This window comes from Penicillium cataractarum (assembly GCF_028827025.1).
Source record: "Penicillium cataractarum strain IBT 29864 chromosome Unknown utg000001l, whole genome shotgun sequence".
Lineage (NCBI taxonomy): Eukaryota > Fungi > Ascomycota > Eurotiomycetes > Eurotiales > Aspergillaceae > Penicillium > Penicillium cataractarum.
In genome coordinates, this window is record NW_026622737.1 from 2,678,904 (window position 1) to 2,706,812 (window position 27,909).

At 51.7% G+C, this 27,909-nt stretch overlaps 8 protein-coding genes across 8 annotated transcripts; 3 read left to right on the plus strand and 5 right to left on the minus strand.

Annotated features, from left to right (window-relative positions):
* Window positions 1-766: 766 nt before the first annotated feature.
* Window positions 767-4,321, minus strand: N7496_000925 (tRNA (34-2'-O)-methyltransferase regulator RTT10; the record flags this gene model as incomplete). Its single annotated transcript, XM_056693856.1, has 2 exons — window positions 767-1,561; window positions 1,610-4,321. The coding sequence occupies 2 exons, from the start codon at window positions 4,319-4,321 to the stop codon at window positions 767-769; spliced, it is 3,507 nt and encodes a 1,168-aa protein (XP_056560585.1).
* A 364-nt stretch (window positions 4,322-4,685) lies between these two features.
* Window positions 4,686-8,096, plus strand: N7496_000926 (ssDNA endodeoxyribonuclease RAD2; the record flags this gene model as incomplete). Its single annotated transcript, XM_056693857.1, has 1 exon — window positions 4,686-8,096. One exon carries the CDS (start codon window positions 4,686-4,688, stop codon window positions 8,094-8,096), a length of 3,411 nt encoding a protein of 1,136 aa, XP_056560586.1.
* Window positions 8,097-9,348: 1,252 nt separating this feature from the next.
* On the plus strand, window positions 9,349-10,679 carry N7496_000927 (Eisosome component PIL1/LSP1 family protein; the record flags this gene model as incomplete). Its single annotated transcript, XM_056693858.1, has 3 exons — window positions 9,349-9,466; window positions 9,678-9,811; window positions 9,888-10,679. 3 exons carry the CDS (start codon window positions 9,349-9,351, stop codon window positions 10,677-10,679), a joined length of 1,044 nt encoding a protein of 347 aa, XP_056560587.1.
* An 839-nt stretch (window positions 10,680-11,518) lies between these two features.
* Window positions 11,519-12,208, minus strand: N7496_000928 (class I SAM-dependent methyltransferase; the record flags this gene model as incomplete). The annotated part of the gene is made up of 1 exon (XM_056693859.1): window positions 11,519-12,208. The coding sequence occupies one exon, from the start codon at window positions 12,206-12,208 to the stop codon at window positions 11,519-11,521; it is 690 nt and encodes a 229-aa protein (XP_056560588.1).
* Window positions 12,209-13,622: 1,414 nt separating this feature from the next.
* N7496_000929 (bZIP transcription factor) lies at window positions 13,623-15,529 on the minus strand (the record flags this gene model as incomplete). The annotated part of the gene is made up of 2 exons (XM_056693860.1): window positions 13,623-14,194; window positions 15,268-15,529. The coding sequence occupies 2 exons, from the start codon at window positions 15,527-15,529 to the stop codon at window positions 13,623-13,625; spliced, it is 834 nt and encodes a 277-aa protein (XP_056560589.1).
* Window positions 15,530-17,257: 1,728 nt separating this feature from the next.
* Window positions 17,258-18,415, minus strand: N7496_000930 (DUF1932 domain-containing protein; the record flags this gene model as incomplete). The annotated part of the gene is made up of 3 exons (XM_056693861.1): window positions 17,258-17,682; window positions 17,763-18,211; window positions 18,306-18,415. The coding sequence occupies 3 exons, from the start codon at window positions 18,413-18,415 to the stop codon at window positions 17,258-17,260; spliced, it is 984 nt and encodes a 327-aa protein (XP_056560590.1).
* Window positions 18,416-19,400: 985 nt separating this feature from the next.
* On the plus strand, window positions 19,401-22,710 carry N7496_000931 (transcription factor domain-containing protein; the record flags this gene model as incomplete). Its single annotated transcript, XM_056693862.1, has 7 exons — window positions 19,401-19,514; window positions 19,663-19,796; window positions 19,891-20,186; window positions 20,246-20,742; window positions 20,799-20,974; window positions 21,034-21,573; window positions 21,633-22,710. 7 exons carry the CDS (start codon window positions 19,401-19,403, stop codon window positions 22,708-22,710), a joined length of 2,835 nt encoding a protein of 944 aa, XP_056560591.1.
* A 408-nt stretch (window positions 22,711-23,118) lies between these two features.
* On the minus strand, window positions 23,119-27,837 carry N7496_000932 (kinetochore-microtubule binding complex subunit SPC105; the record flags this gene model as incomplete). Its single annotated transcript, XM_056693863.1, has 4 exons — window positions 23,119-24,501; window positions 24,561-27,121; window positions 27,180-27,528; window positions 27,598-27,837. The coding sequence occupies 4 exons, from the start codon at window positions 27,835-27,837 to the stop codon at window positions 23,119-23,121; spliced, it is 4,533 nt and encodes a 1,510-aa protein (XP_056560592.1).
* Between the last annotated feature and the right edge of the window lie 72 nt (window positions 27,838-27,909).

The window sequence follows — 27,909 nt, forward strand, 5'->3', positions numbered from 1 at the left end:
ACACAATGGTTAAGGAGATTGTTCTTGCTGTGCTTTTGCAAGGTGAAAGTGTGGTGCTCTGCCAAGCATTAGCGCAACAACGATATAATTCTTCTTTCCACGGCCCAGGAACCCCTAATTCGATTATATACACTTGGTTATGAATTCAAATGCAGTAGTTGATATGATGAATACTTGCTCAGTTTTACAGAAGTTGCCCCTCACTATTGTAATCCTAAAAGCAGCGTCGGGTAAGGACTCAAAAGGGAACGGAGCTTGCAAGTTTGTCTGCCACGAGGGAGTAAGCTCCTAAATGTGCATGCAGTATTCCATCCGTCCGCCGCCAATTAGATATCTGCAATGGCCGCTTTTCAGAGCTTGAGTTGCTCGGTTTTATTGTGCACTATGTATTAATTACTCTTAATGGAAGGAAGCAATTACTCCGCAACTGCGGGGTTCTAGACTTCATGATGTTCGGGGTAACCTCCGCCCTTTATCGGGTAGTCCCAATGACATAATTTTCATCAGGATAACAAGCCTTCATCAACTTTACTCAATGTGGGATTTCTACCCCTTCAAGCACGGAGCTTAGTGATAGAGGAAGGGATACGTCTAATGGCCCAGAGCTTCCAAGGAGCAAAGGCTTATTAAGAATCTGCAAATGAGGCAGCCACCATAACACCGATGGTTTTTTTGCTTTCTGTTCTTCATGCTAAAACTGAAAAAAGTGCGGTGCGCGATTGTTATTTACAGGAATCATAATGTGTCATCAAGCAGTCAAGCCTCACTACAACCTGGTCTCCGACATTTCCATTCCAGCACCGCCGACAAGGAGCTTTCCTTGTCTTTCCTCTCCCAACATGCAGTCAGAATGACCCTGTGAAACGGGATCTGGTAGGAAACTTAGAGAGGCAATATCAGCCACGGCACTATATCTGTCCAACAAAAATTCCACGATAATCCCTTCTGTGCCCTGTTTCGTGGGATCCACTGTGATAGACCAGAACTTCAGGCGATGGTCATTACCAGAGGTCACCAAAGTAAGTTTTGAGACTTGTGAACTGGAGCCAGCAGCTGTGATCGCTTCTCGACGAAGAACTTTCAGAGCTGTCGCTGATGCTGCATGAGCGTCTGGGACGGAGATGGTTGAGACGTGCGCGTTGACACCACTCTCGTTGATATCAGAATCCGTAGAGCGGGTTCTCAAGAGCGATGCAGTTATTGAGCTGTCATCACTTGCAGTCACAATGAGGGCGTCGGTTTCAGAAAGAGGCACCAGCTCCATTGCTTTGATACTATTCGAGTGAACTTGATACCTGCTCTCACAGGCAATGTCCTCGGGTATGATAGAGGAACCGTCAAATGACTGTCTTGCTTTGAGGGTTGATGAAGAGATGTCATAGAAAGGTTGGAGTTTGTCGGTCAAATCCCAAAGAGTGAAGTAGCCATCAGTTGCTGCTGTTATCAGACTCACGGATGAGTCCTTCACCCAAAGTTTTGTTTGAGTCAGGCAGTTCGTCATATATCTACCCCGAGCCAGCAGAGTAAACCGGAATTGTCCAGAGGGTGAGAAGTGGAATACCTAGTTCCTTTTAGTATTCTGTATTCAGCGAAAGGGGATGGCTCATACCTTGATCGTGGAATTGGACAGTGCCAAACAGAGAAGGAACCCCTTTTCAGCATTGGATTCTTCCACATCCACGAAGTCGAAACTTGTGATCCGCATCTCGGAGTCTGGGTCGCTCTTTGGACATTCTGCAACCATTTTGACGCATATGTCAAACGAAGGAAGCCAGCGAATTCCCCACACAAAAAGCTCCTCTTGCCCAGCACAGGTGAAGAGATATTGACCGTCCTTTGACCAACTTACTTGCTGGATCCCAGATCTGTGCTTGTCTAGGATTCGCAAACATTCGAACGAACCCCAGGGACCTTCACTTGCTTGGCTCGAAGCCGCAAAGATACGTACGATGGTGTCCTCTGCTCCAGTGGCAAAGAACGATCCTCTTCCATTGATAGCACCCAGTCCGTCCATAGTCCTGAGTTCTCGGCCATGCCCACCGGCCCGAATGGAACGGTTGATATCGGTCTGAATTCGCATGACTTGCAGATTGGGCTTTTCTAGCCAAGCCAACAGAGGCTTGCTGGATTCGGTGTTGGGTTTGTATGCCCAGATCCTTCTAGCGCCACCTGAAGCGATGGAAATGATGTCTTGCTGCCTTGTCTCATTCCGCAAAACGAAATTCTGCGATCGAAACCCGTATACAACAAGATCACCAGTTGTCTCTTCCAGATAAGCACCCCAAAGGTCCTGGCCGAGACCGGAAGAGGTCCGATCGAGTGTTTCGAGGGCGACGTCACTTTCTCCCTCCACTTTCAATTCGTGGTAGCAGTAATTGCCATCACGTCCACATGTCAATATGTATTCCTGTTCATCCGCGGTCGGATTCACAGCTCGGATACAAGTGGTACCTTCGTGGCCATGGATTCGCCTTTCGTCGACCAAGGGCTTGGAAGAAAGACCAAGGCCTGCAACCTGGTAGACTGCCACACCTCCAAGTTCAGAACCAAGCAGCAAGTGCTTGCTGTTCAACGTCAAACAAGCGGCAGTTGTGATGTATGGTGCTTTCGGTAGACTAAATGGTGTCGCCTCAGCTCGTGGGCAACCGCTTTTCCACCCTGTGACAGTCAACAAAGTGGCTTCCTCGCCAGCGTAGTAATTCACAAGGACCGAAATGCGATCAAAATGTGCCTGCTCATGGGCAATCAGAATGCTTCGAGGGCGTTTGCCTAAATTCACCAATTCTGTGATCGATCTGGTGTTGTGATTGTATAACCTGACCAACCCTTCAGAGTTAGCTATCAAAGCCAGTCCTCGCCGAGGAATGCCGGTAATCAGCGAGTATGATCGGAGATCTTCTGCAGTACAAAGAGTTTCCCATGTAACGTTCGCGTTGTCTATCGGGCTGACATGTCCAAGACGGAGCTCACTGCGCAAAGAACAAGCAATGAGATAGTCCGAAGCGACAAAATCAAATGTTTTGGGCGCATCAGGGTCTGAAGATCTTTTCTGGCCTAGAAGATTATTCTGGCCAGGGGTATTGTACTTCGACGGGGCAAACACATGCTTCTTGGCTTTGAAACTTTTCAAAGCTCCATCAGCACCGCCAGTATAGACGGTCGTCTCTTCGCCCTGCTCACAGAGATCCAGAGCCCAGATATGCCTTCCCAAATGGGGTTGAGCTGAAGACATCTCCCGAAGCTGATATTGAGTGGCACCGGAAGACATTGTCTCCCAGCTGAGTTCCCATACTACACAGGCCCGATCTTCACCACGAGACACTAAACCTAGGGTGTTTGGACTATTCTCTTCCACTGGGCATATGTTCACGCTCCAGATACGAGCAGCATGACCAAAAGCTTTCGCAACACATGACTCGGATCCAAGGCCACTTCCATAGCCAGTACTTCGGAGCTCGAAGCCATCTGTAGAGTAGGCAGATGGGTCTTGGGGAGTTTTGGACTCGCAGTCAGTGATATCCCATATTCGGACAGTCCGATCATCACTGCAGCTTGCCAGCAACCTGCCCGAGAGACCACCGTTCAAGGACGAAATATTTGGGAAGATTCGCACTCCAAATACGGATCCATCGTGACCAGTAAAGTAATGGTGAATGGAACCCACTGCCTTGAGTTGACTTGGATCCTTTTCAGTTATGAAACAAGACCAAACGACAATCTCACCAAAAGCAGTTCCCGAGGCAATCAGGATATGTGATGGGGAAAGAGCCACAAGGTCGGCAGCGTACAATATGCACTTCACACTCGTTGCGAGCTGGTGAATGCAAATTGCCTTGCTGTAATGGGCATAATCACCATCTTCAACTCTAGCCATTAGAAGAGCATTGTTTGCAGTGATTAGGAATACTGTATTGGGCTCTCCTGCAACAGCAGCACACCCACTCATAAGCCAATCCGGAGTAAGAAACTCGGCACTAGACAGGGCCAAAGTAACTCCATAATTTTGGTCTATGGAGAATTCAATGACTCTTAGCGATTTTCCACCCCAGACCATGATTGACTCGCAGTACGCGCCATCTTGGCTGTCCTGCGTGCATAGGAAAGTGATAAAGCCATGAACATGATTGCGCTTGAATGCCTGGACTTGAGCTGAGACGTTGCCGGACTGTTCATCGATCACTCGAAGATATGGCCCCTGTCCTTCAAAAATAAGGGTACGTCCATGGCACTGGAACACCTTCAAGGCTGATATTGGGAGACATGCATCCACATGCTGCCATTTTTGAGTCAGCAAGATATCCGATGCATCAAAGATTTCCATATATACGGGCACTAACCTTAAGAGAGACGGGCATCTCCCCAGACTCCACTGTGTAATGGAATAGGGCTGAATCACTCTCTTTCTTATTGACCCAATGTCAATTTATCTCATTTCAAGAAGGCGCACATTGTCGAAGTGTGCCTTCCACAATCAAATGCTTACATAATTTCGATGCCCGCACTAATCCGAAAGTAGAAGTATTAGGTCACATGATACCGCGCACCTAAACGCGGCGAAGCAAGAAACTGACGTAACTCACATTCCCGCAGTGACTCGACCTCATGAGTCTCACCTCGGTGAGCCACGAGTGAGCCTGCTCACAGCGCTCGAGTCCAGTCGAATATCACCCACTATCTGAACCACGATGGGTGTTACCGGTCTTTGGACAGTGTTGCAGCCATGCGCCCGACCCATTAAACTCGAGACACTCAACAAGAAACGGCTGGCCGTCGACGCGTCAATCTGGATTTACCAATTCCTGAAAGCAGTGCGCGATAAGGAAGGTAACGCGCTCCGCAATTCACATGTTGTCGGATTCTTTCGGCGAATATGCAAGCTTTTATACTTTGGAATCAAGCCAGTATTCGTCTTCGATGGCGGCGCACCGGTTTTGAAACGACAGACGATCGCGGCGCGGAAGAAAAGAAGAGAGGGTCGAAGGGAAAATGCGACAAGGACTGCGGGAAAGTTGCTTGCTGTGCAGATGCAGCGGACCGCAGAGGAAGAAGCAGAAGCGCGACGACGGAATAAAAAACGCCCCCAAGCCGAAGAGGGAGTGGTGCCTGACGCCCCCGTCTACGCAGACGAGGCTCTCATGAACGAGCAGGAAAGACAAAAGAATCGAAAGTTCAAGAAAAAGGATCAATACCACCTGCCGAACCTGGATGTCTCGCTTGAAGAAATGGGTGCCCCGAATGACCCTCGAATCATGTCACAGGCAGAGTTGGAAGAATACGCACGTCAATTCCACCAGGGCCAAGATATCAACCTCTACGACTTTTCTAAAATAGACTTTGACAGTCCCTTCTTCCTCAGTCTCCCGGCCACGGATCGATATAATATTCTGAATGCGGCCCGGCTCAGGAGTCGACTGAGAATGGGTTATTCCAAAGAACAACTTGATACCATGTTTCCAGACCGCATGGCCTTTTCAAGATTTCAGATTGAACGAGTTACGGAACGAAATGATTTAACGCAACGACTAATGAATATCAACGGCATGAACGGAGAGGAGGCATTCTACAAGTCTGGACAGCGAATTGCCGGCGAGCGTGGTCGAGAATACGTCCTGGTCAAAGATAGCCAAAACGAAGGTGGCTGGGTATTAGGTGTTGTGGGGAACAAGCAAGCTGGACATGAAGACAAGCCGATTGATGTAGACCAATATGGCCTGCCAGACCCAGTCTCGGAGTCTGACGAGGTGTCGGATGATGACGAATTCGAGGATGTGCCCATCGAAGGGATCAACAGACTACCCAAGCTGCCCTTCCTTCAAGAGGGAGTATTCGATAACTCTCTGCAGCAGGCTCAAGAAGATTTAGACTTGCAAAAAGCATTGTTTGAGTCCCGCAGAAGTCAACAAACTACTTTTGCCCAAAATGCCGATATGAATGCGCTTTTTGTTCAAGGCGATCAGGACATTCTCTCACGACCCCAGTATCAAGATTCCGACATCTTTGAAGATGAAGACCAAGACGAGCTCGCGAGAGCCCTCGCACTGTCAATGCAGCCTAATGACGATGCAGACGAAGACATGCCCGATATTACTATCAACCGGCCTTTGCAGACCGTAGCTGCTCCCGATTCTTTGCTGCCAGAACCGAACTTTGATGAAAGTGACGACGACATGGACTTTTCAGCTGCGGTCGCCCAGACAAAGGTGTCCGAGAAGAAATCTCTCATTGAGAATCCTTTCTCCGGGCCGCTCCCTTTCGAATCTATTTCACTAAACAAAGCCACTAAACAGCCCGAGGAAACTCCTGAGCTAGACGAAGATGCAGGTGGTTTCCTTAAGGAGTCTACAAGTAAAAAGAAGAAGGCTGAACCGCTTCCCCCGTGGTTTTTTGGGGAGAAGTTGAGTGAGGAATTTATTGAGGAGCCAACCTTCGAGAACGAGGGCAAGGATCAGATTGACACACACGAAGATCACTTGTTCCTTTCAAACCGACGATCACCGGATATCATTGTGGTTGATGACACTCCAGAAACTAAGGAAGTGATCGATCTAGAGGCAGAGTCGGACCAAAAGGTTCCCGAGGTCCCGATGCCCACTGAAGCTGTCTCATCAGTAGACACAGAGCCAATCAAGGCGGCATCTCCTCTTCACCCATCTGCGACTGCAGAGTCTACCGAAGGTGACATTATCGATAGTTCGTTCGAGGACAAAGCTCCAACGGGAGGACCTCACGTAGTGACTCTCGAAGACACGACAGAAGCTAGTGCACCAGGCCGGTCTTCCCAGGAAGAGACATCTCCCGAGCCCGAGTTTGAAGATGTCATGCCCCTATCTCCCGCTCCTATTCCAGGCCAAGGCCCTCCTCCTGAGATTACTATCGCCACCGATCGCCATCCCGAACCGCAAGAGGCGCTTGCGCTTCCTGAGCTGCTCGTCCAAGATGACGGCGAATTCAGTGACCCCGAGGATGAAGATCTCATGCGACAACTAGCAGCCGAAGGGGAGGAGCACGTTCGATTTGCACAAACCCTCAACTCGGAGGTCCTACTTAATCAGGAAGACTATGAGAAAGAACTCAAGCAGTTGCGAAACCAGCAGCGGAAAGATCGACGAGATGCAGACGAAGTCACTCAGATCATGATCAACGAATGCCAGCAGCTTCTCCAACTTTTTGGACTGCCATATATCACCGCACCCATGGAGGCTGAGGCACAGTGTGCGGAGCTCGTCACCTTGGGACTTGTAGATGGGATAGTCACCGACGATAGTGATACGTTCCTCTTTGGCGGCACCCGCGTCTACAAGAACATGTTCAATCAGAGCAAATTTGTGGAATGCTATCTATCCTCCGACTTTGAGAAGGAGTATGCGCTTCATCGGCGCAAGCTCATCAGCTTTGCACATCTTCTCGGCAGTGATTATACTGAAGGTATACCGGGTATTGGCCCCGTCAAAGCCCTCGAGATCATCACCGAGTTCTCCAGCCTGGAAGAGTTTCGGGAGTGGTGGACAGAGCTCCAAACCGGAGTCAACAAGCCAGATGATACGCATCTAGCCTTTCGGAAGAAATTCCGCAAACAAGCCTCCAAGATCTTCCTTCCACCGTCGTTCCCCAACACCAACGTTGATACCGCCTACCTCGAGCCCGAAGTCGATGCGGACCCGTCACAATTCCAATGGGGTGTGCCCGACCTGAATGGTCTTCGGCATTTCCTCATGACGACGATCGGCTGGAGTCAAGAGCGCACCGATGAAGTCCTAGTGCCGGTCATTCGAGACATGAACCGGCGGACGCAGGAAGGCACGCAGTCGAACATTACACAGTTCATGTCAGGCCCTCTAGGCGCGGGAGCATTTGCGCCACGAGTGCGCGGCGGTGGTCCCAGCCGAATGGAAAAGGCCTTTGGCCGACTGCGGCAGGAGGCGCGTGGTGGGCGAGAGGCTTCACCCAGCCAGGAGGCTGCAGCTGCAACTTCGGCAGGGGAAACAGCCACAAATGATCGGCCCGAAGAGGGCTCGAGCTCGGGCAAACGTGGGAAAGCCACCAAAGGAGGCGCCAGTAAGAAGCGAAAGACTCGGGTGGACTCGTCGGCTGCATGAACTGGTGGAGAGAAAGTGGCATGTCTTGTATATCGATAGTCTTTTCATTTGTTTAGTTTCACAGCGAAGTCATGAAGTCTACGAATGCATGCAAGTTGTCGCGCTTTTCCCTAATGGAAATGATGGATCAACAGGAACCAGACTGGCGGTGCCTAGTGGTACCACCGAAGCTTTCTATAGTAGTAGCATCTTATCTTAATTAATTTGCAGGCGACTCCCCACCGAATAAGCAGTGTCCCAGCATTCCTCCCCCACTGACGATCAACCGCCATGATCCACGATAGTCAAGAACTGTATAGCTATCTAAATTGGGTTTGCTATTATTCTCTACCCTTCTACTTCTTCCGAATCTATTCCTATTTTCTGAAATCCGAAAAAAGTCGTAATGCAACTCTATCCAACTGATGACATGTTGAACCTGCAGGGCGATGACATCAGTATCCTTGGGAACCTGAACGATGACGTCGGCGATCGCAACTTTTTTCTTTTCTCCTTCAAAAATGCAACACACAATCGGCACTATTGGATCCACATCAATTAATGCCCCATTGAGCTGTGAGTGTCTCGCTTTATGCTTTGCCGGACCTGCTTAATCCTCAATGCTAACTGGGAGGCGCAGCAACTTCCCCAGTGGTCCCAGGGATCCGCCAGCGTCCGAAAGCTGGGAGTCTATTCCCATCAAGCTCTGTTGACTCCATCGTTCTCAATTCCTGGATTGGATCTGCAAGATTTCCCCTTCCGCATCATCCACAGCATCCACCTGGTCGTCTGTGGCTTCGACTTTCTCCAATTTCCCCCGGTCTCCACCGAAACGAGTAAGCTGCCCACTCCATAAAAAAGTTGTCGACGTCACCAGGGGAGACCCATCGCCAACTGGAGATATTAGCCCCGACTTCTGCTGCTACAGAAAAAGCTCTCTCCACGAAGAAATCTACACCACGTCTCTTCCTCTATCTCCCACGCCATCTCCTGTACCTCCTGATTCCTTTACCCCTGTGTCGATCTCCGGTTGCAGTGCTCTTCCGTCACATCCCGTCAGTTCTTCACAGCTCCAAGCCCCCGGCCCCCCTCTTTTAGCTCACGTCACTACTGCGCAAGGCACCATCGCCTTTTTTTTTTCTTTTCTTCCCACACCTAACTTCTAACTCTGCTGAACTGCAGGTACCCTTCAATCTCGATCGTCCTCTCTCCTGTCTCTTCATCCCTCCTCGAATCCTAACCCTCCCCCTAATCGACTCCCATCACCGCCGTCATGCATCGCACCTATTCTATGCGCCAGTCGCGCGCCCCGACCGCCTCGCAGATCGAGAACCCCCCGCCTCCAATGTCCTCCACCAAATCGAACCGGTGGCTCGGAAAGGGTGGCATTGGTGAGTAGGAGACTACAAAAACCGTGATTATCCCGAGCTGGACGGTTCTTGACGATCGGTTGCTCTCAATGGTGTCCCGGGGAGCCCGAAGCTGCCTGACCGGACATACTCCCGGCGCCTCGGACATGCCCAATAAGCAACCGAGAAGCAAGAAACCGGTAACGGGGGATTCACTGGTCATACAATGGTCGCTAACATCGCATGACTACAGGTCATGCATTCCGTAAAAATGCCGCCGGTGCCTTTGGTCCTGATCTCGCCCGTAAGCTGTCACAGCTAGTCAAGATGGAGAAGAACGTTATGCGCAGCATGGAATTGGTTGCACGGGAGCGTATGGAGGTCGCTGTACGTATTCAATGAGGCCGCCACGCAATGGCCAAAAAGATCGTCGTTCAAAACTGACCGTCGACTTTTCCAACAGCAACAACTCTCTCTCTGGGGTGAAGCCGCCGATGAGGACGTCTCCGATGTGACGGACAAGCTGGGCGTTCTGATCTACGAGATTGGCGAGCTGGAAGATCTGTTCGTCGACCGCTATGACCAGTACCGCGTGACCATCAAGAGCATCCGCAATATCGAGGCCTCAGTTCAGCCCAGCCGCGACCGCAAGCAGAAGATCACCGATGAGATCGCCAAGCTCAAATACAAGGATCCCAACTCTCCACGCATCGTCGTGCTGGAGCAGGAACTCGTCCGTGCCGAAGCCGAGTCCCTCGTCGCCGAGGCCCAGTTGTCCAACATCACCCGCGAGAAGGTCAAGGCCGCCTTCCAGTACCAGTTCGATGCACTCCGCGAGCACTGCGAGAAGGTCGCCATCGTCGCCGGCTACGGCAAGCACCTGCTCGACCTGATCGACGACACCCCCGTCACTCCCGGTGAGACTCGCCATGCCTACGATGGCTACGAGGCTAGCAAGGCCATCATCCAGGATTGTGAGGACGCCCTGAGCAACTGGGTTTCCTCCAAGGCGGTTGTCAAGTCCAACATGTCCCAGCGTTCGCGTACCCTCTCCCAGCGCCACCGTAGCAACGTCAGCAAGAACCGCGAGGGTGTCGATCTCTCCGGCCAGGACCAGCCCATGACTGGTGACCGTGACTCTTGGTTGCCTGCTGACCAGCACCCGAGCTACGATGATGACGGCGAGGACATTCTCAGCGCCGTGGATGGTGAGACACGCGGCCGCGAGGAAGAGCGGGAGCCTATCGCCGCCTAAGCGATGGTGATACGATGATTTATACTTTCATTGTGTTTTGTTATCTCCTTGTTCACGAATTTGACGGCTTCGTTTTTTCGCCCGGATCGAGGGGGTGTGGAGGGAAGGCACGAAAGAAGAATTCCAGTTCGGTGTGTCGGACTTTGACCTTCGCCTCGATCCCCTTGACTTTCATCATCTCGATTCTCCAAATATCACACTCGTTCCTGCGTCTCCGCTGTCTTGCGTTGGGGTCCACTCGGCTTGAGAAGGGAATGGTCCTGGCATTGCATGCAGATTTCATCATATTTCCGCCCTCTCACTCGACGAGTCGGGAGGATGGATGTCAGTCGCGTCATTAATAACCTTTCATGCCGTGCGATCACTTCTCGAAATCATTCCACGAATCCCTGAGTTGAGTCCAGCTGATGATTCTCCTCCACATGTCGTGATACGGCACCCGTTAGTCGTGCTTGCCGCTACCCCGATTTTCTTTCTGTCCTGCTTGGTCCTAGTTTGTGGAGCCCCATGCTCCAGTCGGTTCATCACCCGATTCCCCAGGTTCCATTTTTTAGGGCATGAGTCTGGTGAAACTGCAACTCCTACGCGGCCGAAGAAAACGATCGGAGCATCTTCTCCTCTTCTTCCCCTTTCCTCGTTTGTTTGTTTCCTTAATGTAATACCATCTTGTGCTGTCCCGTTATTCTCCGTTTCGTCGTGGGTTTTATATTGGTCGAAGCCTCGTTCGGGGGATGAATCAGAATGAGGATAGGATAGGATATGGTCATTGGGACCAGGGTAATCAATTAGGTGTTAATGAAATCTGCTTTTACCAACAACCATCTCCTCCAAGCTCAACCTCAACCTCCCTTCCTCGCCAAAACCCAATAAAACTCCACCTCCTTCACACTCCCATCCTCCTCCCCCTCCTCATCAGCAACAACCTCCCCAGTTTGAATATCAAACCCAACATCCTGCAGCACCTTCCTCGTCCCCTCAACCCCCCACCCACTCCAATGCATAACCCCCTCGACTCCACCCAACCACTTCTCATCACTCACACTCTCAAACCTCCCCGCCGCAAAATTAACCAACACCCAACCCCCAGGCTTCAACCACCCGTACACCCTCTCCAACATGGTCACCTGTTCGTCCCGGGGGAGATGAAAAATCGAGTACATCGCCAGCACAGCAGAAAACGATTCCCGCGCGAACGACAACTCCATCATATCGCCCTGCAGCAGCGTGACGCTGGCGGGCAGACGGTTGCGGGCAAGGCCGATCTGCGTGGAGGAGATGTCGTTGGCTGTGACAGTTGTGTTGGGGAGGGTGGATAGGTGCTGTGTTACGGGGATGCCGGCGCCGCAGCCTAATTCGAGGATTGTAGTTGGGGGGGCAGAGGGGGATGGGGATTCGGGGATGGCTAGGTTCGAGAGGAGTTTTATTAGGTAGGATAGGCGGACGTGGTGGGTTGGTTCGGTCCAGGTTAGGTATTTGGGGGCGATGGCGTCGTAGGCTTTTTTGATGTCTACTTTGATTTGGGTGGACATTGTGGTTGAGTTTGGAGGAGATTGGATTATGGGATCGAATGGATTGGAGTGATGTTGATATCGTGGAGTAGCTTACTCCAGATATTGACTTCTCTGGGGTATTTATAGTGGGTATTCTCAGGTCACCGGAGTTTTACCCCGCGTAATTAGTTATTAACCGATTAACAGTGACTCATCTCGGGAAAAGAACTTTGACTTCTTTCGGACGCCGTGTTTATAATTATATTATTCTAGAGTTTGAGTGAGATGAGAATATTCAGAGAGGTGCCATCTCAAGAGCAAAGTAAAGTAAGGTGAGGCGAGGCGGCTGAGGCGGCAGGGGTGTCAATTTGGGTAGGTACAAGGTAGGGCAGAGTAAGGTTTCCTAGTCGGAAGGGGAATGGGTTGTCTACCGTTGCTGGATAAAGTACCTAGTGGAAACTCTACCTCCAGATTCCTAATTACGTATTGATCCGTTGGTACGCAAGTCGAGGGTATATCTAAAGTTATGACTCTGAATACCCAACATACATATAGCCCTCTCTAGCTGGATATCTACCAGTAACTATCTCGGTATACTCAATAGGTGTTTATTAGGGTTAGCATCTTTTTTAATCCGGTCTACAGTCAATTACGAGGATAGAAAAGCAAAAGCCAGTCAGCCAGAACGAAACATCCAGTACGCATGTAGTGTAATATGCAAGCCGCACATTCAGGCCCAGGAATGACTAAAAAACAAGAAATCCAGATCCCAAAGCAACAACATCAGATAAATCAGACCCATCCGAGGACCAATCCAGGAAAGGGTCCTACGGCAAACAACACCACTGTCCAACAACAATCCATCTCCCACCAGGGAGCACAGAACCCACATATCATGCATATACCCTAATCCAGAGCAATGATTGGCATAAAAGCCAGTAATAAAGAGGACTCAAGGACCCGAGGGTAAAACTCGGGCTATAACAGAGCAATATATGAGCGATAAAGAGAGTAGAGAATCACGATGATAGCAAAGAAACTAAGGAATAGAACCAAGCAGAAAGAGACCCACAGAGGCAAAGACCATCTCTGAGAATCGCAGAAGCCCACGGTCGGACTGGAGTGTTGGGCCGTGGAGAAACGAGAAGGAGAAAGGTCGTGACATCGTCATGGGGTGAGTGTCTACCTTTTCTTGCCCATCCTGACACCGTCATTCACCTTGTTTAATGTATATAGATGAATGACGGTCATAACGGGAGAAGGTAGAATCACACTCAATCAAAACAACAGGCATGGCAGAGTAAACGAAACGCATAACAGGTCTCTCGAGGAAATTCGGAGTCGATGACCGCAAGATGAGAGATGATACACAGCCCAGGCCAAAACGCAACGGCAGCAAAAAGAAATCAAGCAAAAGCGCAAAGCACACAGAGCCAAACTTTCCATTTAAGGCCTACTCATCAGTGCCGACGCCCTTCTTTTTAGGCTGAATATGTTTTTGACCGGAGCGTGTGCTGCTCGCTTTCGACTCGAGAGGTGTGCTATCCTGTGGTGGAGGGGGCATCCGCGAGGTCGTCGCCTCGTGCTTCTCAGTAAGCAAGTTCTTCAGCCAGCGATTCTCCATCTCCAGCTGCGCGACGCGAGCCTCGAGAGAGGCATTCTTCTCGGTCGTCTCTCGCACGGTACGCTCGAGGACTTGCTCGCGCTGCTTCTTCTTCTGACGGAAGCGAGCCGAGGCGGCGGTGTTGCGGCGCCGGCGATCTTCTTCGGCCGCAACCCGCACGCCTTCCTCCTGGTTCAGGGCGGCCGCGATGCGGTCTCCCGAGATGGAGGTTGAGTACTTGGTGTTGCCCATTTGGCCGTTGGGCGGGGAGATGGACGAAGAGACGTCCGAGGGGGTCATCGCTCCGGGTGCATGGCCCAGGTCATCGGGCGCAAAGGGGACCGGAGGGTAGATAGAGTGTGCCGAGTACGGCATGATGTGGTCGGGAAGAGAGTAGTTGATTGATTTGTCGCCGGTTGGGCCTGGGGGATGGAGTAAGCGATCAAGTTTGCGAGGCATGGTTATAGATGGATGTAGTATGGAGTATATCAGGAGGAAGAGGAAGAAGGAGAAGATAAGAAGAGGGTAAGTGAAACCCTAGCTATATCACCCGGGAGTAGGTTGATATAGAGTTAGGGGGGTAATGATAGGGTTGCAAGAAGGGAGGCAGCAAAGAGGAAGAAAGCCGAGCAGAATGAGGTAATTCAGCAGATAAAGTGACAGATCGCCTCCCTCGCTGGGGTCGAGGCGAAGAACACACGATCATTCCTCCGAGCAGCCCAGGAATAAGAAAAGAAGGGTCCATATTGGGGATAGGGAGGAGAACAAATAAGGGCCAGGAAGCAAAATGGGGGGGGGGTGTGTGCAGATGAGCACAACCGCAGGCGTTATGAGCAAATGGAGTAGCCCCGGGCAGCCATGGCGGAGCGAATGCAGTTTGGGGGTCGTAAATTGGCTGGTTGGGCCTGCAGGTTGGCGTTGTCATTTGCTTGCGGGATTGCGTGCTCGCTATCGAACGGGCTTGAGGGTGATCTCATTCTCATTCCGAGCAACTCCAGGACCGATCATCCTTTTTCTGGAGGAGCTTTCGAAACTCAAATTCGAGGCATCGGACTCTCGCAAAGATGATAATAGTTCCAGAGGATGAATCGGTCCTTGGGAGATACCCGGAAAGGGAAAGAGCAGTTCCCAATCACCGTAGGACGCAAGCAACGCATACGAGCAAATCACAATGGAATTCAAAAATAAGAAAGCAAAAAAAACCATAAACAGGGGTTGCATAGGAGAAGGGGGATTAAAAGCTCAAATCACTTCATTCTGCTCAACTTCGGCCTCATCCTCTACCGCCCATCAATGCGGCTGCTGGCGGCTGCCCGCAGCAGGGTTCATCGACAAAAGCCGTCAAGGGTACACGCCCAGACGCCAGCACACGAACCACAAGGCCCGGCGATGGCGCAACAGATGCAACCTCTCGCACCAAGTCAAAGCTTGGAGTATCAAGGGGGGGGGGGGGGGGGAGAAATGAGAACCAAAATAAATCAATATATGCACGTACCATGATATGGATATCCTCGGAGATCGAGGGAACCACGTTCATCCTCTATACTATCGTAGGAGCTGACCGAGAGGCCACCCATGCCTTCGGTCTGATCGTAATCCATGTTCACGTTGGCGAACGGGACCAGCCCTGTATCCGCGTCAAAAGAATAGTGGCGCGCAGCCTTGGCCGCGGGATCAGTGCGCGACAGAAGAAAGTTGAAGTTTTCGATCTTGTCGAAGGCAGCACCTGGGGGACGAGGTGGGAATTCCTCAGGCATGATGGAGGGGGAGGAGAGAGAAAGGAGAAAGGGGAAACGAGATGATAGAAATAGACGAGAAAAAAAAAAGAGCCGGAATCTGATCTCTGAAGACCGTCTAGCGTTTAGGGCGGAGGAGGGGGGGGGAATAAGATGATGTGCGCAACGGCCAGTGACAATGGCCGTGGGATGGTATGTTTCTTCCAAAGGTGAGCTTTGACCTGGATGAATGTCCTTTTCCAACTGGAACCCCGGACTTGGGATGCAATGGGAATCCGGCGATCCTCGGGATGAGCCAATGGAAAAAGAAATGAGCAGAGAGAAAGAAAGAAAAAAAGAGTAGAGACCAGAGACCGAGGGAACTATGAGATTGAAATGGACCCGATAGAGTGGTGGTGGTGGTGATGGATTGGAGATGTGTGGTGGTGAGAGATTGAGCGGGTTGGCCTGTTTAGCGTGCGGTCTCGATCAGCTCCCCACCGTCAGTCGCATAACGCGCCACGTACAACACGAATCAGAGTCAAGGGGCACGAGGTGAAAAAGGTTTCGAACAAGGGGGAACAAGGAACATAAGCAGCAACCAGCCGGAAGAGGCGAAAAAATAATCCAACAAAAAAGACCGTGGTTAAGGGGAGTTAAGCGGGGAGGAAAGTTGGGAGGAGGAGGAATGACGATACGATGGTACGGCGGAGGTAATGAAGGGAGGAGGATCAATAGGAGAAGAGTAGGAGAAGGGAACCTCGGTATGTAGTGGTAATGAAACGGTTTAATCTAGGAGAGCAGCAACAAGTTCGAAAGTAACTGGAAGAGGATAAGCCACGCAGCAGATCGCTGATGATCTGATCAGATGGAGAAATGTCGTGATCGCGCCCTCTGGTTGGTCCGTTTTGGCCAGCCCCGAGTCTTCACCGCTTGGGGGGGGGAGAGGAAGTATTACTATATACAATTGAGAACTTGTATAGTATAGTTGAATTCTAGAATATTATAGTATTATAAAATATAAGAATGATCAAAATGGAATGCCAATTCTAGGCTGCAGAGCGGCTAAAATGCTTCCCCAGATTCGGGGGGCCCATCGGGGGCTCCAGCGTGATCCTGTCAAGACAATACTGTAAGTACGTAAGAACTAACTAACATAACTAACTAGTTAATAGTTTGTAAATCTCCGCTCGGACAGAGTTTCTCCAACCGGTCTAACCAGGGACTTCTCCTGGATCATCACCGACTTACGACTCTCCACTAGATATCCACGACCACACTTCCGTCCCTCTCCACTTCGTCCAGTCCGATGACGCGGTCTGAACCGCCCCGTTGCACTCTCGTAATTCCGAAGCTTGGCGGGTTTCCATGTGTCCAGACGGAATAGTCTCCAACGAACGCCAAAAAAAAAAGCAAAAGAAAAAGTAACGGAGCTGTGAAAAGAAAAAAGCTGCCCAATATCAAAAGTCCTCCCCCAATGACATAGTAGCCATGTCGTGCTCACACCCCCCATCTAGGCTTAAACCATGCTTAGCTTCGGCCGCAGAATGGAGCTTCTCCCGGTACTTTTGTCCCACTTCTCGTATGGATCTATGGACTAAGGACCATCTACTTATTCCACCCTCGCTAACTAACAACCACTAATGCACGACCGCTTCTATAACCCTATCCGGAACCCGGACAGAGATCTCAACGGAAAAATCTAGATCTCCAAATTCTAGATCTCAATCGAGGAGTCCCTCAACTGAAAAAGTCTTGTTTCTCAAAAAATCACGACCTCGGCTCCTCCCCATCGTCTCGTCCTCGATTCGCAATAACCAGCGCAGCATCCTCGACACTCGTCCCACGCACACGAGCCCCAACCCGTTCCAACCCCAACACCGTATCCTCCGCAACAGTACGATATATCTCCGCGAACCCGCCGTAAACACTCGCCCCGACTCCATCCCATTCACCCTGCGTATCCAACGCCTCGCCAATCCCGCGCATCTCCTCCTCCCACCGGTACGCCTTGGGACTCATCGCGATCACACCTCTGCGCGCTAGTCCCGCCGTCGCGGGCGAGTACTCGTCCAGATGGGCTAGTAACTCGGGGAGCAGTTCTTCGCGCTGCGCGGTTGAAAAGGATAGAATTGATAGCGCTGTGAGGCCCTTTGTCAGCGCGGCGAAGGTGAGCTTTAGCGTTGACGCGGCGCCTATTCGGGGGAGACGAATTTGGCGTTCAGCGCGGTTGCTAGCGGTGTGAAGGTTGGCGGGAGGTGGTCCACCTCCGGACCGGAGAGGACTACGCTGGGTCTTTTCCATGATCCGGGGTTGGCGTCTGCGAGCGGCGTCGCAGGCGTGGCAGGCGTAGATGCAGATACAAGAGCGGGAGGACCCCCGATTATCCCGCCGTCGAGAAAGTGGCACCGCACGAACGGGGTTGACGTGGCGGACTCGTCCACCGCAAACAGTGCTGCCAACTCCTCCGCGAGTCGGGGCGGGGTCGCGTTGAGTTCGAGGAAGTAGAGCGGGCTACGATGCGGGTGGCCGTTGACGTCGTCGATCGCGTCCCGCTGGGGGACTGTATCGGGTTGTGTGCATGCCCCCGCAATACGTTGGGCAGTGGCTAAGGCGTTACGTGGTGGGACGATGGATAAGATGTAGTCCGCCTGCGCGACGAGAGCTTGGTCTGAGGGGAGGGTTTCGATGTTGGCCGCGTGGACGCGGGAGAGGGTGTGTTCGCTAGTGGGGAGATGGTGAGAGGATGGCTTTGTAGGGAGGGGTATAATTGTAGAAGAACATGGGTGGTAGGTGATAGGTGATAGGTGTAGGTTACCTTCGGCCCTCGCTGACGGTGACGACTCTGTAGTCGTGGGCTTGGAGGAGTTTGGCCATGCCCAGGCCCATATCTCCGATCGAGATGATTCCCACGGTTACAGCCCGCATGGTCGTAGATGTTTATGGAGTGTAGATGGGTAGGTCTACTAGGGAGAATGGGCGCCTATTTAGCAGGAGAAGAATCTGGCCAAGCACGCAAGACCTCTTATCAGGCTGATACTGGCGTCATGTACCTCCGTACTTTCATCAGCGTCGTCTCCATAAGGCCTATCTAAAGTGTTAGACGGTGGGATCAGTGCGGGGATCATTTGTCAGCTCGAGACTGGAGGTGCCTGAGCAGATAAACTGGGCTGGGGAAGGTTATCTTGGGGTATCTTAGTCTATAGTTAAGCTTATTCGCTCTTTGATATCTTTGATAAGCTTGAGGTTCGTCCATTCTGTGCGACTAGCAAACCTGGCCAATTACTTGTGTCCACTGTCCACTACTGAGGTATTGTTGGTGATGTAGTGGCAGCCCAGCTGGTGGTCACACTGGCAAGACTGTGCGCACTGTGTACACAATGTACAACATGAATAGAGTATTGTACAAAAAGCAAATAAATGGCAAGCATCGAGCCAGCCCTTTCCAAGACCGTCCTAGAGGCCGTTGCCACAAAGGCTTGTTCTGAATGGCTTTATTCTCCGACATCAAGCCCAGAGGGTTCATAGTTGTGCAGCACTTTGAAGGTACAAGCAAGATACTTCTAGATAGCAGCTTCACTCGCAGTAAAACAATGTTCCATGTAGGTACCAGCACCTCCAACCATCTCAACGCCGGGAAAGCAACGTGCCGGACTGCCGAGTGCCCGACGGACCCCATCCAACTCCGCCGCCGAGTCACCAACTCCGACCTCATGGAAGCTCGCGAATTACCACCTCAATCAAAAGCCATCTTAGCCACGAACCTCCAAAAAAGACATACGTTTTACGCGTCTACTCCGCGCTAGGAGTGTCCCCCCATACCCGCCAATAAACACAGCCGCCCGCTGCGAAGAAAAAAGTCTTGGCGTGAACATTCGCGGTTGAACTCCCGCGGGGGCAAATGCACAACGCAATGCGGCAAACGGTTGGCATAACCCCCCGCGATGACTTGAATGTGGACGACCACGACTCCACCCATGCAATGGCCAACTCGATGCCGTCGGTTGGGCGGAGACGAAGTCAAAGGGTATGTGATGTGCACCCTGATTTTCTCGAGTCGGGAGCCTCCATGTTCCCGTGGGGTCCCGCTTTCGTTTGGGATGTGGGCTTGTTCGGATCGATGGGCCCAGATGGGTGATGTTATCTGGGTGAACGCTGCTGACTTGGTTTGTTAGGCTTGTGAGATGTGTTATCGGAAGAAGACTCGGTGTGAAGTTGAGGGGTCTGCCTCGATTTGTGTCCAGTGTCTAAGGCGTCGGACGAATTGTGTATTTCCTACCGTGTCGGAGACGAACGAGGATGACCAAACGTATGTATCAGGATATCATTTTCTCTTCTATTTTTATATCACGCTTCCCCCGGTTTTAAAGGGTATGTGACTCGAGGCTAACAAGTTCTTACAGAGATGAATATGTGGCTTCTTTGAAAGATCGTCTCTCAAGGGTCGAAACCTTGCTGAAGGCAGCCGGTGTCTTGCATGAAGGTGACATCAGTCCAGATGAGCTATCAGATGATGACTATGATCCATCTGATGAAAAGGGGGATTTCTCCCAACGCCCTCAATCTTCGGGTCAAACATCACATGTCTCCTTTGCCTCTCGTGCGTCATCTGGGGAGGTGGACTACTTCCCTAGCGTAGGCGACGTAGAGGGTGCCCCCATTTTCAAGTCTCACGAGCGAGACGACTCCCGATATTTTGGTTCGTCACGCTACCTGGTTCTGTATTTTCGCCAGAGGGTCACTAACTATGAGACACAGGACGCTCATGTTCATTATCACTGCTTTCACGAGGCGGGATCGAATGGATCAAGAGCAAGACGGGTGATGTCAGCTTCCTGAAAATCTTAGATACCGGCTCTATCCATGACAATCCATGGACTCAATGGCGCCCCGATGTATTTCACGACCTGTTCGCCTCCCAAGTCTACAAACCCCTTCCACCCAGGTCGGAGGTCTTCTCCCTTATAAAGGACTACTTTAATACGGCTAACCGGCTGTTCCCCATTTATCATGAAGACACTTTTATGAAGATGGTGGAGTGGCAATATACACAGCAAACCTGTGAGGATGCCGCTCGATGGGCGAGTATTAATATGGTTATCTGTCTGGCATACGAGTTTCGGTTCTCGAATAGCTTGAAGCCGGAAAAGGATCGAGAAAAGGCCCGGCTATACTTCAAGAATGCCATGTCGGTGTTTACGGACCTGGCCTTGCGCCGTACGGATCTCTTGAGTGTGCAGGCTTTGCTGAGCATGGTGAGTCCCTCCTCCATTGAGTTCGATCGTGGTAATGTTCTGACATTTCGCGATAGGCTTTCTTCTTGCGTGGGAATTCTGGTACTCAATCCGCGTTGCCGTTTATTACAGCAGCTATGCGGTCATGTCAGCGAATGGGACTTCATCGAGATCTTCCAAGGCCAGAGTTGAGCCTCGCCGAGCAAGAACAGAGGCGGCGAGTGTTCTGGGTGGCTTTTACTGTTGATCAGAGGTAAGCAATCCTCTGTCAAGGTATTACGGTTACATTCCAAGTCTAACAACTGCCTCTAGTACATGCTTGCGTGCCGGTAACGCTCCCTCTCAACACCCCGAGGACTTTGATGTGCCTCTGCCTGAAGAACTCGAAGACGACCGCGACTCCACTTCTTCAACCAATATCCCCTTCTTCCGCCAACTATGTCGCATGTCTCTCATCAAAAGTCGCATCTTCTGTCAACTATATTCCGCCAAGGCACTGCTCAAGTCACCTCATGAGATTTACCAATCAGTCAAAGAACTCGATGCGGAACTCAGAGCGTGGAGACGTGACTATCCCTTTGAGGATAATCCCCGGCAGAAAGTCGCTGAACCCAACTTTCTAATGGGATTTGCGGCTATTGGCCTCCATTTCGTCTATTATAATGCTCTAATCATGATTCACCGAATACCCCTCCTACTCAATTATCTTATTAACGAACGGGCGGAACCGTCGGAGCTAAAGGCACTCAGCAAGGCACATGCAGCCAAGTCCAGTGTCATCTGTGTGACTGCTGCGCGGGATACTCTTCGGATGGTTAACAATATGCCATGGGGAGACATTGCATGGGTGTGGTATGTAAACACTCATTCTGCTCCTACTTTTTTTCTAGATGGACTAACAAATCTTGCAGGTCCTTGTTATACTACATCTTCCTAGCTGCTGCAACCATCTTCTCACATATCATCCGCGACACCCGCAGCGCTCAAATTCAAGAAGACCTCCAATCCCTCAACATGGCGGCAACTTTCTTCGCAACTCTGTCCCATCCAGGCGAAGGGGCCGCCCATTATGCCGGCTTCATGACCCGCATGAGTGCCAATCTCGAACGCATTGCCAAACTGGCAATCGAGAAAGAAGAAAAACGGGCCCGGAGCCCAGATGACCGTGACCAGGAGAGCCAGCAGCCCGGTGCAAAACGGCATAACCATCGATCCTCAAGATCACACGCAAAGACCCGTCATCAACCCTCAACCCTCCGCACATCGACAACCACCGACTCCACGCGGTCCCACCACCACTCCACCTCCACAGCTCCACATGTATCAAATGCGTCGACCGCAGCTTACCCCCACATGTCCGCACTGAGTATCCCCGAAGCTATCGAGGGCTTGCCACCCGTCAACTCAGAAGGTTATGTCGTCCCACTGAGCCCAAGCGTGACAAATTCCTTCCCTTCATCGATACCCTCACAACCCACAATCCCATCCGCAAACTACCCAACCGGCCTGGGCCTGCAAGACCTCAACGGCACCACAACTACAGACTTCCCATCCAACACCCTCCCCGCCTGGCAACTAGGACAAGAGAATGCGGCCCAGACAACCGATTCTTCCCCACTAGAAGGCACACAATCCCCCTTCTCAACGAGCAGCACCACACCAGGCACAACCATGTTCCCTGCCTCATGGCAAGTGCCTCTAACAGCAGACTGGCAATTCGGCGATAACATCTGGTCCGGTCTCTTTCCCGCCGAAACCATCGCCGCCTCCGCACAGGCAGAAAATGTTCAACTCCCCATTCTATCTGCGGAATCGTTCTTGAATGTCCCTCCCGAGGCGGAGCTAGATATGAGTGCTGCCGACACGGGTTATACGGGAGTGGGCATGGGGTATAATAATTATATGCCGCCGAGGGGGGTGCAGGATCAGGGGATGGGACAGGATACGGCGGAGATGATTTGGCCGAATGGGTTTTTGGGGTTGTTTTAGTGCGGGTTGAGCTTAGCGTTTGTACATTGGGTTCATTTGTGCGTGTGTACAGTGTTTCTGCTTGTATATGGGATAACCTGTTTCCTCTCCTAGGTTACGATGATTTGCTAACCATTCGTTGAGTTGCATTGAATTGCATGGGTTGGATGAAGCGAGTGTTTTCTTCGAGAGATGTTACCACTCAGTATCTACAGAGAACATTGATTTCGAGATGCAGGTGTTAAAATGGTGGGAAAATGCATAATCATTCAAATAATAAATCGCTCAAGCCCAAGGGATACAGTAACCAATCCATAACCACCACGACCATAACTCCGTTGCTCGAGACCCATACCCCTAGAACCATCCCAATTCCATCCATTCCAGGCCTCCTAAAACGTAAAATAACAATATATCATAAATCCTCCGTTAAAACACCGATCCGGTTAGCATCTGTACAGCCTTGCACCAGACCCCATTTCCAAGAGTCTGTCCCTCGTCCCGAACCATCCCCTTGCCAAGGATACTCTGCATCTCTTTGCCCGAAAGACCCGACTTATTACCGGCACCAAAACCGTAGACTTTCGTCGCGATAACATCAATGTCAAAGTCAAGAGACCCAATCTCCTTCAGATCTTTGACCTCGGTATCAATGCGCGTGCGAACGGTAAAGTCAACGTCGATGCGCTTGGCACCATTGTTCTTCGCCGCAGCACCTTTACGGCCAGGCGTTGAGGATACGGCGGCATTGCCGAGAAGAGTGCAGCGAGCTCGCAGGGAGAGCGAAGTGTCACTAGGATCCGAGAGGGTGAGGCGGGTTAGGCCGCAGAACTCGAGCATACGAGCCTCGTTCTCGAGGCCGGTGGTGCGGTCCCAGGCACTTGAGATGAAGCGCAGAAGCTGCTTCGGAGTGATCTTGGATTGCTGGATTGTGGCGAGATGCTGCTGCAATGATTGCAAGACCAGAGATGCGATGAGAGAAATCGACTTGCCCTTGATAGAAGTCAACTCCAGAGGAAGGTTGCTCTTCTCGGCAGACGAATTCTTCGTGGCGAATGCACCAGGGTGGAATTTGATTTGCAGCTGGCCACGGTATGACATGGTCAACATCGGGCTAGCAGACGACTCCGCTGGGGTCGACGCTGAAACAATCGACCAGCCGGTTTGGTGCTCGATTTTCTGGACAGAAACCTTGAGCTCGCGAATATCCCGAGCGCTCCATCCTCGACACTCTTCCTTGACACGCTCCGCCTCTTGGATCTGTGCAAGGAACTCATCTCGCAGCTCACCTCCGGCTTCGATGATGTTGGTCTTCTCTTGCGCCTCCACTTGCAATTGCTCGAGTTCTCGTTTCCTGGCTTCGATCTCCTCCTCGACGCTAAAAAGCTTTTCGCGTGCGCCTCGCAGTTCGTCCTGGTCACAGCTTTCCATCTCTTCGACCAGTTGCTGCAGGTTGGTTGCCTCTTGCTGAAGAGACGCGTGCTTCTCGACCAACGGAGGTACGGTGCTATCGAGAAGCGCCTCGCTTTTAGATAGCAGCTCATCATCTGCCTTCATGTCCTTTACATGTCGGTGAAGTCCTTCCTTCAGACCCTCAAGAAGCTTCATGCGCCACTCGTACCAGGTGGCCTTGCTAAGCAGGCGTGCATGAGTCTTCACATTTCGGAACTGATTGTCCATGATCACCCGGATGTCTGGCGGGGCCGTCACATATTCACGGAAGAGAGGAGGGTTGTCCTCGTACGTCTCGGCTTCAATGGACCGGATCACTTGGCGGCCTTCCGAGATATACGACTTCAATTCACGGCAAGACTATCATGAATTAGCGAGGCAGTTCCGTCATTGATGAAATACGTCTGAGCATAACTTACGTGTTGATACAACTCTAGCATGGGTACCGTGCAGAAGCCAGCGGCCACACAGTCGTCAAAAGTGATCACACCCTGTTTGGCTGTGTTCTCCAAAGAAACCCTACTCAGCCGCTTAGTAGCACTGCCAGGCGCGGTGGTGTGTCGTCTCTTCGTCGTGGTGAGCTCCATAAAGTGGATATTGGTCATGTTAAGGAAATCTTGAAGTTGGATAGGCTCAACTTCCTCGGCTTGATCCTCGATGGTAGCCTCTACCTCTTCCTCCTCCGGCTGCTGGGGGTCAGAAGCCAGATGCAGAGCATCGATTCCCTTCTTCAGAGGCGTTGTTCCGTTATTAGAAACATTCCTGGGCTCTTGCATAGGAGTGGTACTACCCTTTAGAGGGGATGAGCTGCGAGCTCTACGCACTGGAGATCGGATGGACCGGTGACCAGTGGTACTCTCATGGCTTGGGCCTGGTAGCCTTACACCCTTGACTGGACTCACAGTGTGGCCGCGCAGTCTCTTGGGTGAGTTCTCTGCCTCTTCTTCATCCAAGTCGAGCTCAGCGGGACGCTTGCCAAGAATGCCACGGGCAGCACCGACGTGAAGACTCTTGCGATTTCCGATCTTGCCCTTCTTGGGACTCATACGTGAGATCAGGTCTTTCAGACTCGATGTGGGATCTCGACTCATAGTGTTAAGTGAGGCAAAATGACCATCTTCTCGGAGCTCCTCCTCCTCACGCTCTCGATCCTCATCGGCCTGCATCTTCAATGGGTCTTCAAAGCGCACACCACCAACACGGGGCCGCTCTTGAGGAACAAATTGTGGTGTATTTTCACCCAGCGATAGTCGTTTATCGAGAAGGGCCGCAACACGAGGAGATCCAAGACCTTCCTTATCGATCCCTAAGCCGGAGGAGAGACGCCCTTCGCGAGGCTGAAGAACAATCCGAGGAGTCGACTGGCCAGTAGAAATATCCTGCTCAAAGATGCTCAGACGAGAGTTCTTCTGTTTCTCTGCCGACTGTTTGATGTCGGGCTTGAATAGCTTCTTAGGAGAGGCACTGCGGAATGTAACATTGGCAGACGGCGGGGTTTTGCTGGGCGTTGTCGGTCGAGGCTGAGGTGTCAGCTGCTGCGATGGCGTAGTTGGTTTTTCCAATAGCGATTGATGGCGAGTGGCCGTTTCAGGAGTTCTTGATCCTTCCAGCACGGAGCTACGTCGCGATGAGCGTCTGGGAGGAACGCTCGCCAAGCTGGGGCTGCCATTCTCCGCGGCAATAGTAGCAACCTGCAATGCGAGGGGTGATTTTGTAGGAGGCTTGGGAGGAGATTGCTGGACAGCCGCTTGGAATGGTGAGCTTCCCAGCTGGCCAGACTCGGTCTCAAGCTCCATGATCCTCTTGGCCTGAGCTTTATCTGGGGTCTCTAATCCCGATGGCAAAATACCACCGACAGCACCAGTAATCTCCATTTCCATGCCCCCATCGGATTCGTCATCCCCATCAGGCGACATGCGGTCAGACTTGGGGGTGTAGGAGCCTGGTTCTTCCGTGCTGGTGTCCGCAGCTGGTTGGAGTGGTTGAACCTTGTTCAAAACACCACCAACGACTGATGTGAACTCCATAGTCATCTCTTCATCTTCATTCCCCTCGTCAAAAGGCCTAACAGGAGACTCTGTGGCCGCAATTCCGCCAACCATGGCAGTCATCTCCATGGTCTGATCGCCGTAGTTGGTTTCTTGGCCCAGGGATTTGCGACTGACAGCGCTCTGGCGGCGTCCGGTTGCTCTACCCAAGATTCCGCCAACAACGTTAGTCACATCCATACTCAAATCCTCGTCCTCTTCCATCTCATCCGAGGCGGGGACGTCCTGGGTCGAGGCGGACTTGGCGGGGTCGACATTCTCTTGATCATGGCGAGCACTAAGGTCGTCCCAGTCGAAACTCTGTCTCTGGCCCTTCTGAATCCATGGCTTAAATGCACCGGTGATTTCTTGGTCCGCTATTTCCATTGAAATTTCACCGGTGTCATCAATTGCTTGGGTTCCCGCTTCCTTTGCGGCCTGACGGAGTGCGTCGTTGAGTCTGGCGCTAGAGCTGGAGCTGGAAGAAACGTCTGACCGGACAGTGGCAGAAGAACGCCCTGTCATGTCATCCATGCTCATGGCAGTGCTCTCAGCATCAAATCCATCGTCAGATGCCGAGGAGTCCCCACCATCTTCCTCTTCAACGACACTATGAGCGCCAGTATCTTCGCTCGCAGCTGAGCTTCCGCTAAAAGGACTTGAAGAAAGATCTGCATGACTATCTTCTGTGCCATCTGAGACTGAACGATCCCTCATTTGCTGCAAGTCTTGTTCGCGAACAGGAGAGAACCCGAAATCAGACTCGGCATCATCCGGCGACGAAGGCGCCTCCCTTGCGGGGGTCGGTGCGGGTTGTTGGCCATGGTTGTTCGTAAGGGACGATGTCCGCCGAGTAGAGTTCGATGCAGATGACGAAGTTGCATCATCGGGTATCTCGACAACGTTCCAGGTGTGCAGTGTAGCCTCGGGGGCAAATGAGACACGGCGGTTTGCTTTAACATTTGAAGTTAGCAATGAATCGTACTTGATTGTATTTCATGGTGTACATACCCATGGACTTTCGTCGGGCTTCTCGCTTCTCCAGAATAGTTTGTCGTTCCCGCTCCCGGCGCTCCTTCTCGTCGCGTTCTTTGGTTGCAGCCATCTCGTCGCGAATGGCAGAAGTCGCATTGAAGGTGTCGAATGGGTTGTCTGACTTCTCATTTCCTGTACCTGCGGGCTGTGGTGACGTTGCAAAGTCGATCAGAAGCCCCTCGTTGCCGGCGGCATTGGCTTTCTGAGAAGATGCGTCGCGAGCAGGGGTGCGCCGACGAGTCTCTTCGAATGATGGGATATTCCGTACTGGTGATACGGGGACTGTAGGTTTGAGAATTGATTTGAGAGGAAACGAGGCAGTTGACTGCAGAGGAATTCAAATTAGCTCGGTCTGTCTTCTATATGCGCGGGGAGAATTTTGGGCGACAGCTACCTTGCGACGATTCCCATTAGAATGCTGCAGCGCATCCAGTCCTCCAGGTCCTAAACTCTTGCTTCGGGATTTCTTATCCTTTCCGGCAGGCCTGGTGTTGGATCCAGAGGGCGCCATTGCTCCAATGTCCGTCGTCGCATTCTCCTTATCCAGGCCAGACGTCATCTTAGATCGCGGAACATGGGCAATAGAGCGGCGCGAGCGCGGTCGCGTAGCCGCGGAGTCCGGTCGAGTAGACATTCTGGCTGCATCCACAAAAGATCGCAATCAGCCCAGCATGATACACGCACAGGGTGGGCGTGGGTCGAAGAT